Here is a 10,747-nt window from a genome sequence, read left to right as displayed (position 1 = left end):
TCGGCGCGGGGAAAGGGGCGGGGCTAGGACGGTTGCGCGCGTCACCGCCGCCGCGCGGGGGCGCCGGGGGCTCCGTGCGCTCATCCTGCCGGGCCGCCGGTTCGAGAACGTTCAACGTCGAGAGGGAGAAGTTGAACGTGTGATAGATTGGCGCAGCCACATAAAACAGAACATTTCACAGCACTGCAGAAAGACGTACTTCTTTTCCCGTGGCTGTCGCTGCTGATTTGAACTGCTGCTGTCTCTGCTGCCCGCAGGCCGGCTGTAGGGATCAGTCCCCTGGAAAGGAGGGAGCTGAGCCTGTGTTTTGGTGAATTGGCGGAGGAATTGAAACATTGGTCTCTGAAGAAGATCCCCAGGACGCTCTTACTCATGGAAATATGTGAACGTTCTGCGGCACTGCTTGAGGTGGTCCCGAGGAGCTGCTGTTGGAGCGATAAAGGACTCAGCAAACATTCCGATTCAATGTGAATCACGCAAAAGCCATTTATTACAGAAACCAGCCTCCTTATATATGCAACTATATTCTAATCACGCATCCACGCTCCAAGCATGGATTAGCTAAATGAGTATCACGGGCTGTCCATGCACTGGAGTCTCACTGATGATACGTCCGATGATTCACGCCATGCCAGGACCCCGCTGATTGAGGAACGCCCCTCTTTCTCACAGCAGATTCTGTTCTCAGCTTCTCGAAGCGGCCTTGAGGTTCCTTTGAGCCTGACTAATTCAGCAACAAATCTTTATCTATCAAAAACCCTCCACAAGCTGCAATGCTGGAGCAGCTGCGTTCGCTCAGCGCTCTGGGTGAGGGAGGCACCACTGGGGCATCCCCATCCCTCTGCCCTGCGGTGTCACCGCCACCTAACGGGAGGGCTCAAACGGGTTTCCACAGGAGGAGGTGTTGAGCCAGGTGCCCGAGCTGGCACCGACATTGCACGGCGATGAACGTCAGTCAAGGACACGCTGCAGGTGACGCCGCGGAGGCTCCCAGCGAGTACCAGCCCTGCTGCCCCGCGTGTTGGCACATCGCGGGCTCAAATCGATTTACGGCACACACTGTTTATTGACGGTATTAGTAATGTACTGTTCTGAGCCAGGATGAGACCTTAAAAGCTTTGCCAGGACCTTGAGAAAAATGCTTGAGTGGCGCATTAGCTGGGGGGAGGGATGGAGGTGTTTTCCTGCCATGCTGGAAGATTCACAATGAAGTTCCCACTGTGTATAATTGGGTGCCCACTGTGTATTATTGGGTGCCTGGGGCTGCCCCGAGCCCTGAGCTCTTGGCCAAGGAAAACAGCAGGTGCAGCAGCAGCACGAGGTGCCAGGCAGGTTCTGCCCTGGCCAACAGGACCGAGATGCCCACAGGGTCCCCAGGAAGGGACAGCAGGTTGGTGGCACCACTGTGGAATGACACCATAGGACGGGGCCAAGAAAGCGGCTGCCACATTAAGACTTTGCTTTATTCCTGCATTGACATCACGATCGGTGGCAACCGGGTATGGATTCCTCTAACCCATGGACAGCACTCACACCTGAGTGCAGGTGGATACTTTTTAGGAATAAGCACAGAGGGAAGATTTAGCAAGAGCGCAGGCAGCCCACCCTCCGAGGTAGCGCTCTAAGCAATCGTTTAGAATGAACAGACACAAAGAACCACTTATATTTTGAAAAGACTGTAGAAACTTGACCCAAACAAACATGTTTCAGTGCTTTGTGTCATCATCTCCCACAAAGGGCTTATCTTCCACTGCTAGAAATGATGTTTTCTGGGCATGCACAGGAACGTTGTGGTCTTTACCTGCAGCAAAATGAAAAGAAGAAATGAAAAATCACCCATGATGTAAAAATAAACAAGTGAGTTGCATTCACCTGGGCTGCATTCAGCTCCAGAAAGCTTTCAGCAGGCTGGGGATACGCTGTTTTTCCCCACTGTGTTTTTTTGCACGCAGGTGTAACCAGGACCGTGGGTGTTGGGCAGGAGCTGTGGGATCTGTGTGTGTCCTGCCGTGCTCCATGGACCACAGGAGATGTTTGCCAGCCAGAGCAAGAGCTCAGACACTCAGAATAGCTGAGTTACCCTGCTGAGTGCTCTTTTCTTTCCCAGGTTCTGCCAAGGCTTAAAGAAGGGCTTTCACTTGAAAGCTGCACGAATAAGCAGTCACATACTTACAGTGCTGTTTCGCTTGATCTTTTGAAGCACTGAAAACAAAGAAACAGTCTTGTTATCTTTTATATTTCCTGGCCGTAAAGATATTTTTCCTAATATCTTGTAAGGGTGCAATACTTTCCACCTTAAATTATATAATATTTGATTTATCTAGTGGTAATTGTAAAGCAGAAGGTAGTACATAGCAGTTCTCTAACAGCGGAAAGCAACACTACAAAGTAGCACAGAAAAGGTTGAAAGAACCAAGGGCTTTGCAGAAAGCAATACTATTATTTTCCTAAGAAACTAGAGCATTCCATACCTTAAAAATTTTATCTTTTCGAGCCACAATTCCAAAAAGTATCGTGAGTGCAACCACCACGACAGCAGCAATAACGGCCTCCTTGGGAAAAACAGGTCTTTTGTCTGTCAAGAGGGAGAAGAGGTTGAATGTGCGATAGATTGGTACAGTCATATGAAACAGAACATTTCACAGAAGTGCAGAAAGATATATTTCTTTTCTGGTGGCTGTCGCTGCTGATTTGAACTGCTGCTGTCTCTGCTGTCCGCAGGCCGGCTGTAGGGATCAGTCTCCTGGAAAGGAGGGAGCTGAGCCTGTATTTTGGTGAATTGATGGAAGAATTGAAACATTGGTCCCTGAAGAAGATCCCCAGGACACTTATGCATGGAAATACATGTGTCCAGCCATACCATGGATACAGGTAACGTTGATTTCCTCCCTGTTCTGAGAGCACAGAAATGAGCAGGATGGGGAATGGATGCCTGGTGTGTCTGGGTCACCTTGTGTCACCTAAGACTTGAGCATCCAGCCCCCGCAAAGGCTACAGTCACTTCTGGAGGGCTCTCTCTTGCCTTAAGCAGCTCTTTCAGCATGACTGAATATTATAGTTGGAGTTAGAAACTTCAAGTAAGACCTAAGGTGCTTTGAACCACGCTTGAATGTGCCCTGTCAGCATGGCAGGTGACGGCGGGATGAGCCCGCCTCGGGTCGTGCTTGCCAAACACCTCTGAATAACAGGTAGAGCTGGAAAGGCCCCTTCTGGCACGAGGAGAGCTCCTGCTGCCACTGTGTCCTCAGAAGTTAGCACAGGGTATTTACCACATTCCACTTACACCTCTCAATATAAATGGATTGCTATCATTATGAAAGAGAATGGAGAGTTATTTGTAAAGCTGATTGCTTAGCACGAGCCTTGTTACCTTCAACTGTCAGGTGGAAATCCTTTCTGTCCTCTCCCCATTGAGATTGCAGCACGCACGTGTAGGTCCCATTGTCAGACTTCTGTGCTTTTGTGATCTGGAGCTGAAAGACCTCGCTAGTCTGGTACAGCGTGTAACGGCTTTGCTCTAGGGTCAGGATGTTGTTGTTCTTATACCAAGTTGCTTGGGCTTGAGGGTTGGATTTGGAATTGCAGGACAGAGTCACATCTTTGTCTTCTTCGACTTGGAGGGACTCTTCTCCAGACAGCTGGGGACGAACTGTTCACAGTAATGCAGTTCAACAGGTCATTAATAACGCCACTCACTATTTAACACAAAATCAGTTCTCTACGCATCCCTTGTGCACTTTGTTCAATGGTGTAACACACCACGGTTGGGCAGCCCTTTGCGATCCCCGGGAAATCAGCCTTAGTCACTCCCGGGACTCCTCTGCCCTGACTTGTATCCTAGCTGGAGGCAGATCCAGCACATCCACCCACCCCCTATAAAAGAGGCATTAGATCAGGCGATAAGCACCACTGTGGAAAGGGAGTGCCTTATCACGTGAGTTATCATCTCCTCCTAAACGCATTTTTTCTTGGTGAAGACAGCGTTCAAGGGTGCAAAACACCCCGCCTTCAGCTGGCGCCCACACACCGAGGTGCTTGACCCCTGATTTCGTCCCACCCCTGCCATTCCACACAGACATCTGCCACTGCAACTCACACTGGACATCCAGGGTCACAGACACCTGGACAGACCTGTCCCGAGCCAGCCTGCAGGTGAAGGTGACTCCGTTGTCAGACACGGTGACCGGGGATATGCAGACGTTACTGATGTTCACTTTATTCCCATCTTTCAGATTCACTTTCCCATCTCCTCGGTACCAGAGCAGCTCCTCATCCTGGCTGCTGTTCTGTACAAGGCAGGAGAGGGAGATGGAACGGTCAAGGGATGTGGACAGGGAGAAGTCAGCAGTGTGGTCATTGACAGACAGTTCCAAACCTGCAGAAGAAGGAGAATGAGGGCACTAAGCATCCTACGCTGTACCCATCCCACAAAAGCTGCCCTGCTAGCTTCTCCAGGCCTCCACCTTGGAGGAGGGACTGAGTTTCAGACTTCAGTCTAACAGATGTTTTCAGACGGGACTTTAGGTTTTTGAGACAAGAAGTCATCTTCGTCACAAAGCTCCCTTCACAGTTATTTAAAATAAATCAGGCTTTTGCAGCTGACTGCAAGAACACCAAAGCCTGACCGGTAATAAGTTCTGAAAACCAGCAGTGACCACGTAAAGCACAGCAAATGATCATCCCCCTCCTGCCAGTCTTGCTCACCCTCTCGCTGCAGATCACCATTGCAGCATAACCGTGCCCTCTGGTTTTGATGTGCTGTTTTTTGGTTGGAGCTGAATGAATTTGAGAGTATAAAGTAGTTAATCAGCCCCCCAGCTGTACCCCAGACAGTGTGAGCCCAGCTGTTGGAGAGTTGCGGTTTGTCTAATGTACAAACCTCAGGACATTAAATGAAGAACCAGTAGAGGAAATACATTTTCATAATGGGCTGAAACTTCCTACTGGAGCCTGTGTCATAGATTAATGAACTCAAAATATAGCTCAGAATATAAAGGCACTATAGCCCTGTGAATATAAAATGTCTGAAGCTCCTTGTCTCTTCCCTGGTGTTCCCAGGTGGCCAAAGCTCTCACACTTTTCGCTTCTTGAAGCAGGTTTGAGAATGGTGGCCTCGTCATCCCTGCACAGCTGCTGCAATCGTGTTGGAAAATGCTGAAGTTTCCCTTCTCTGCCTCTCAAAACCTGGTTTCCAGACAGTCCTTGGGGGATGAGCTCCAGAACGTCTGAAAGCCATGATGCTGCTGTGGCACATCACCCTGGGCACTGCCCAGCCCCGCAGAGTTTTGCTGGCGTGATGGGGCTTGGACAAAGCCACGACGGGTTTTTTTCCATTGCTTACCTGTGGCTACACGTGCCAAAAAGCAAACGGCAAGGACTGCAAGGCCGCTGCTCTGCGCCATCTCAGAGGAGCCCAGCTGGGGTCTGTTGGAAAGAAGGTCACAGCATTTCTCCCTCCGCTTTGGGCTTGCAGGGATTAATTGCTCACTGCCATCAGACACCCTGGGGAGAGCCCTTACAGACAGGGATGGGGTCCCCAGGGAATAAAATACATCGATTTGTTGCAGGATCTTCTCCAGTGCAGAGCAGAATCGAGGTTAAAGTCTCTAATCTCTGTTACATGAGTTAATTGTCTCCAATCAACTGTCTATCGGGGAAAGCCGTCTCTGGGACTTGTAGTACCGGACTTACCTTGGGAAGAGTCTCTGCAGAGGCTGCTTCTGCTGAGAAATGCACAGCTCTTTCCCCTCCTTATTTATAAGGTTTGACTTTTAATATTTTATGGCTGCTCAGTAAGAAGTGAGTCCATAAAATGGGTTCAAGGCCTCGTTCAGTTCCTGAATTTCTGAGGTCCCAGAACACTGAAAAAAGTATTTGCTGGGCTCTGCTGGCTGTTTTATGAGACTTACCGAGGCAATGAGTAACTAATAAGAGAGTTCCTGCATCAGCTATAAAGAACTTCAGCCAAAAATAATACTTTTTTCCCTCTCAGCTTTCTGGGTGTTCATGACACTGTTTCAAGCCATAGGAAGTTTATCCTGAATTATCCTAGAGCTGCAGCCCATGGTTTGCCCCTTCCTCCCCAAAGCTCTGTCACCATGTCCTCCTTTGACTGGAAAATGAGAAAATGCAGAGGTTCAGGCTTTGAACTGCTTGTTGGCAGAGGAGGGAGCAGAGACGCTCTCCTGCTCACCGGTGCGTACCCCAGGGTGCTCCCGTGGTCAGCTCAGCCCCTGGGCACCCCAATGTAAACCCGGGGTCCCCCAGCTGCAGGGACACCTGTGTGCAGGGGCTGCGTGTCTGCAGAAGGCACAACCGAAGCACTCGGCTACGAGGAAAAGCATCTGAAATTGCAGACGTTGCAGGATGATGGTGACGTGGTTGAAAACGACGGGGTCCGCGCAGCCTCCAGACTGTGTTGTCACCGCTGTCATTGTCCCCACAGGCACAGGGCACGTCAGTCATCAGGAACTGCCTCAGCAGAGCCATAAAGTGCATTTCACGAGCAGGAGGAGCCCGGGACATGTTTTTATTCGCCTGTGGACACAGTGGCCCAGCTCAGCAGTGCAGAGGTGGGCAGTGAGGGCTGGCTGGACACAGAACACACGAGCATAAAGCACTATTTATTCGCAGGGCTGTTGCAAACAGGGGTCATCTTCGAGTGTTAATATAACTTTTTTTTCTGTGTTCATTGGTTTACCCTTAAAACTAACAGGGAATCATCTTCAGTTAAAAAAAAAGTGTACAAAAGTCCCTTAAAGGGGCAGTATCAAGCCTGCCTTTTAGTAAACTGCTCATTTAGAAATTAGTGTCCAGCCTTTAACTCACATTTTAGCTTCAAACTCAATTTAAGGAATCTTAAGAAATAGATCTATCTTATTCCACCATTTTTGGGAAGTTGTATATATCCTTGTAGCATTCGACTAAATCTTGGCTCATGGTTCAGTACAAACTTCAATCAAAATGCTCTTCCTAAGAGCAAAGTGATCCTTGTGGTTTGATATTAAGCTGAGTTGAAATAGAGAGAGAGGTAAAGGGGCTGGGAAACGGCTCATGTGCTCCTGCCAAGGCGTGAGCCAAAGGCGTGAGAGCGCAATGATAATCGAGGAGAAGGAGGAGGTGTTTACAGTAGGGGAGGGTGTAAAGAAGGAAAGTATGGAGTTTGGGGGTGTTAGTTTAGTTTAGAGTTGAGAGCAAGGCAAAAAATTGTCAGGCAGCAGCCGTTGTGTGGTGGGTTTGTCATGATGCAAGGCACAGCATCAGGTGAGACCTGGGAACAGGTCTGTCCCGTGTTTGTGGCAGGTGTGTGTGATGGGCAGAAACATGAGCTCAGGTTCCTCTGGTTTATTTAAATGGGCAGTGGCCTGTTTTGCAGTGGGCTTTGAGATCAGCTGAGGGGAGACTGGAAAAGCAAGGTGTTACTTGGCCAGAGGGAGTGAAAGGCAGCATCTTTACACTCCTAACTGCTGTCGCAAGGACTTTTCACACTTTTCTTTTTATACAGGGCGTAATTATCTTGTGGGTGGCTAATTATGGAGGTCTAGTGTTTTGTAGGTTGTGTTATCCACCTCTCCATTACATTAGGGAGGGATGTAAAGAATGTAAAGCAGCCACCGATGACTCAGACTGGGAGGAACCTCTTCAGCGAGGCTGATACTCTGGAACTCTCCACAGCAGAGGATCCAGCCCTCTTGTTTGAGGCATTTGGACCAGGCACTGTTGTGCTGGATGAGACAGACAATGGGTGAGAGCCAGAGTAATCCACAGCACCGGTTCCTGCTTGTCGTCCTGATGGCAATGCTGGACCAACAAACCCAGAATAAGGCTGCTGTTAAAGATGCCCCTGAACAGCCCCAAAGTGAATTAATTAATAAACACCCGTCTATTCCTGGGTGTAATCCAAGCTTTAGAAACCTGAGAAGATTTAGAATGTGATAGAGATTGGGCAAACGTTTCTTTTCCACTGGGTCTCTTAACCTCCAACTCCAAGCTTCCCAGCAGTTTGGGTTCCACTTGGAGCGCTGCATTTTCACCGGCAGACAAGAACTTGATTTATATTCAGCAGCGTTGTGAGGGCTGAAGATTGCTCTTGAAGGCTGGGGCATAGCAGGATCTGCACAGACGTGTGGAAGCCAGGGATCATTATCTATGTGTTGGTTGTCAGGCAAACGATGCCTGTAACACGGCTGTAATCCCGCTCCAGAAAACATGTTTCTGCAACAGTGCCCGAGGCTCTGCTCAAAGGCTGCTCCTGCCTTCCTCCTCATTGTGGTTCCCCACTCCTAATCCCTTTTTAATATGCGGTGCTACGTATTTTGCAACAATTCCATTGTTGGAGAATGACTGTAACACCCAAACCCACTGGCTGTGATTGCCAGATGTGGGGGCTGGAAAGCAAGGCTGTCAGGGAATGCTACTTGAACTTGCTCAACCCTTCTGCTCCCTCCCACAAAACCTATTTTTTCAAAGTATAAGTATTATGGGGATGTGATGTGTCCTGGTTTCCCAGCCCTCACATATTTTCCACTGTTGAGATGGACAGATCTTGAGTATTTTTTTCATATTTTTTTAAGGATTCTCTTTTCTGATGGTCCTTCTATAAAAGGTTCCACACTATGCCATTGAACACAGAGGAATGGTAATTGATTTTTATTCTTGGGAAGGAATAAGAATAATGAAAAGAGTACTAAACCAGTGAATATTTTGAAATTTTAAAGAAATTGCTTAGAGGGCATTAAATATTCAAATGAAAAGCAGGCATTGATGAAGGAACAGACCTTGAGATACATAAAGCAGAAGAGAAGCCTTCAGGAAGGCGAAGCTCCAGCACAAGTGTTGGACACAGATGCCATCTACTGGGTACCCATCCCAGGAGCTGGTTAGTGTTCAGGAGGGAGGAAAGTCACCTCTGCGAGCCCTGGAAGCAGGATGAGATCCACGGAAACACGATGAGATCCCTGGAAACAGGGTAAGCTCCCTATGATCACCACGGCAGAAGCTCAGAGGCAGTAAATCCTGCAGAAGGCTAAAGCAATGCCACGCACATGGACAGGTCTGTCCAAACCTTTGGGCTCAGAAGAGGAGAAGGAGGAGGCATTTCTGAGATGGTAATTCCCCTTGTGTCTCCTGTGTGCTGTGGGAAGTCCCTGTGGAGTCCGTGCTCCTAGTGAGGCAACAAGGAACCATATCCTGGGCTTTTATTATTATTGCTATATTCATATTTCTCTTTCAGAAGTGTGAGTAAATTAGGCTTAGAGAACCTCAGTCATTGCTTTAAAAAGTTTTTCCTGGATCTTTTAAGCTCTCCTTTTCAGTGATGGCAAGAAACGGAGCCATGTTCCAGGAGGGCAAGTCTGACCTTGTAATCAAGAGCATCGAGGCACTTGCCAACGTTTCCTGTGCCGTGAAGAATCCAAGGACTGCAGAAACTCAAGGGACTGTAGGTGAAGCCCCACCAAACTGCTGCAGTGCAGGACACATGGCTGCTGATTACACTGGTCAGCACTGCTCCCACTTCCCCAGCTGCTCTGGGTTACATCCAGCACTGGTGCGTGCCCACAGTCACCAATTCTGACTTAGGAGACTAAAGATAGCACACTAGCATGGCTGTTACTGTCCTACTCTGAGAAATATGGTCTCGAATAAAAGGAAGTGTGAAAGGAACCTGGCATTAAATTAGCAATATTGGTCCCCTGCAGGAGATAAAAGTGACTTATCTGTATTAAATTCCACTTAAATGTTGGCCCTTGGATTTTCCCACCTAGGGAGTTAGTGGCTTTCAGCTTTAACACCCAGCAGCACTCAGGGAAATTATCACTTTGCTTTGCATCATCCATTCATGAAACTTCATTTTCTACCTGATCAAACCAATTTGCAAGGCGGTCTCCTGCCTCAGCCATGGGGTAAGACTGTATCATAGCAGGGATTATCTGCCAGCTTTCCATGACTTTGCCGTTTTCCTGGACAGAAAACACAGCTCTGCCGCTGATGGGTTTTGTTTTCTCTGGCTAACAAAAAGAACTGAGGACTATGCTAAGCCTAATCTTGCCTGATTTAGATCCTCTCTGTTGACCAGTACAGGACATTCCCTCGCAGTATCCCCAGATCTCCCTCTCTCTCAAGACTCTATTCTGCCGTGGCTGCTCTGCAGCCTGGACCTCAGATATTTTTGTCTACCTAGGAACTTTCATCGCCAGTCGGATTTCTTGGAAGTGCTCCGCTGGAAAACCAAGTGCTGATTTGATCTTGTGAAGTGCTGCCAAACAATATTAGCAGTTTTAACTTCCCTGCTGTGGCGTCATCTCTCCTTCCCTCTGCGAGGAATCTGCAAAGACTCGGCTGCTCCATCTTTCTAGTTCACGGGGAACCATTTGCTCCCAATCTTCAGGAGGAAATAGTGCTCCTTCTCCGTGGCTGGAACCACTGCAGGGTTTTGTAAGGCAAAAGCCACGGCTCCTGAGTAACCAGCTCAAAGTGCCATGGCTACAGTCTCAGCAAGCACAGGAACAGGGCAGAACTGAGGAGGAGGAGGAAAAAGAGGAGGCTTCTTGCCTTGGCCATCCCTAATCTACAGCCTTGCTCACCCAGGGATCCAGAAGGCAAAGCTCTTTCAGGTTGGCCCAAGGAAATGAGAAGGTTTTGTTGTTACTGGCTGCTGAGAAAATCAGTGGATGACTCATCAGCCTTCTGCCACATGCTGCTTTTACAATTGGTTTGTTGAAATTCCAGACAACAGGGCTTTTATCAG

General features: G+C 48.6%; 1 protein-coding gene across 2 annotated transcripts; it reads right to left on the bottom strand.

Annotated features, from left to right (window-relative positions):
• Positions 1–1,668: 1,668 nt before the first annotated feature.
• TMIGD1 (transmembrane and immunoglobulin domain containing 1) lies at positions 1,669–5,829 on the bottom strand. 2 transcript variants are annotated; one of them, XM_005502147.3, is made up of 7 exons: positions 5,692–5,829; positions 5,342–5,424; positions 4,097–4,375; positions 3,371–3,649; positions 2,472–2,575; positions 2,174–2,202; positions 1,669–1,801 (listed from the first exon to the last, which is right to left on the bottom strand). In XM_005502147.3, the coding sequence occupies exons 2-7, from the start codon at positions 5,400–5,402 to the stop codon at positions 1,798–1,800; spliced, it is 756 nt and encodes a 251-aa protein (XP_005502204.2). In that variant the 5' UTR covers positions 5,403–5,424; positions 5,692–5,829; the 3' UTR covers positions 1,669–1,797. The 2 variants fall into 2 exon arrangements, with proteins under 2 accessions (XP_005502204.2, XP_064892886.1); XM_065036814.1 differs by lacking the exon at positions 1,669–1,801 and having other exon boundaries at positions 2,042–2,202.
• Between the last annotated feature and the right edge of the window lie 4,918 nt (positions 5,830–10,747).

Source organism: Columba livia, chromosome 20, assembly GCF_036013475.1.
Source record: "Columba livia isolate bColLiv1 breed racing homer chromosome 20, bColLiv1.pat.W.v2, whole genome shotgun sequence".
NCBI lineage: Eukaryota > Metazoa > Chordata > Aves > Columbiformes > Columbidae > Columba > Columba livia.
The sequence above is the reverse complement of the archived record's forward strand: the minus strand, read 5'-3'. Positions and strand labels throughout refer to the sequence as shown.

What these genes read in the sequence shown, in the direction of transcription:
- TMIGD1 (XM_005502147.3), bottom strand. Translation starts at nt 5,402, where the DNA reads ATGGCGCAGAGCAGCGGCCTTGCAGTCCTTGCCGTTTGCTTTTTGGCA. An exon ending in TTTGGCACGTGTAGCCACAG is followed by an intron (nt 4,376 to 5,341) that starts GTAAGCAATGGA and finishes CTTCTTCTGCAG; the next exon opens with GTTTGGAACTGTCTGTCAAT. An exon ending in TGTGACCCTGGATGTCCAGT is followed by an intron (nt 3,650 to 4,096) that starts GTGAGTTGCAGT and finishes TACTGTGAACAG; the next exon opens with TTCGTCCCCAGCTGTCTGGA.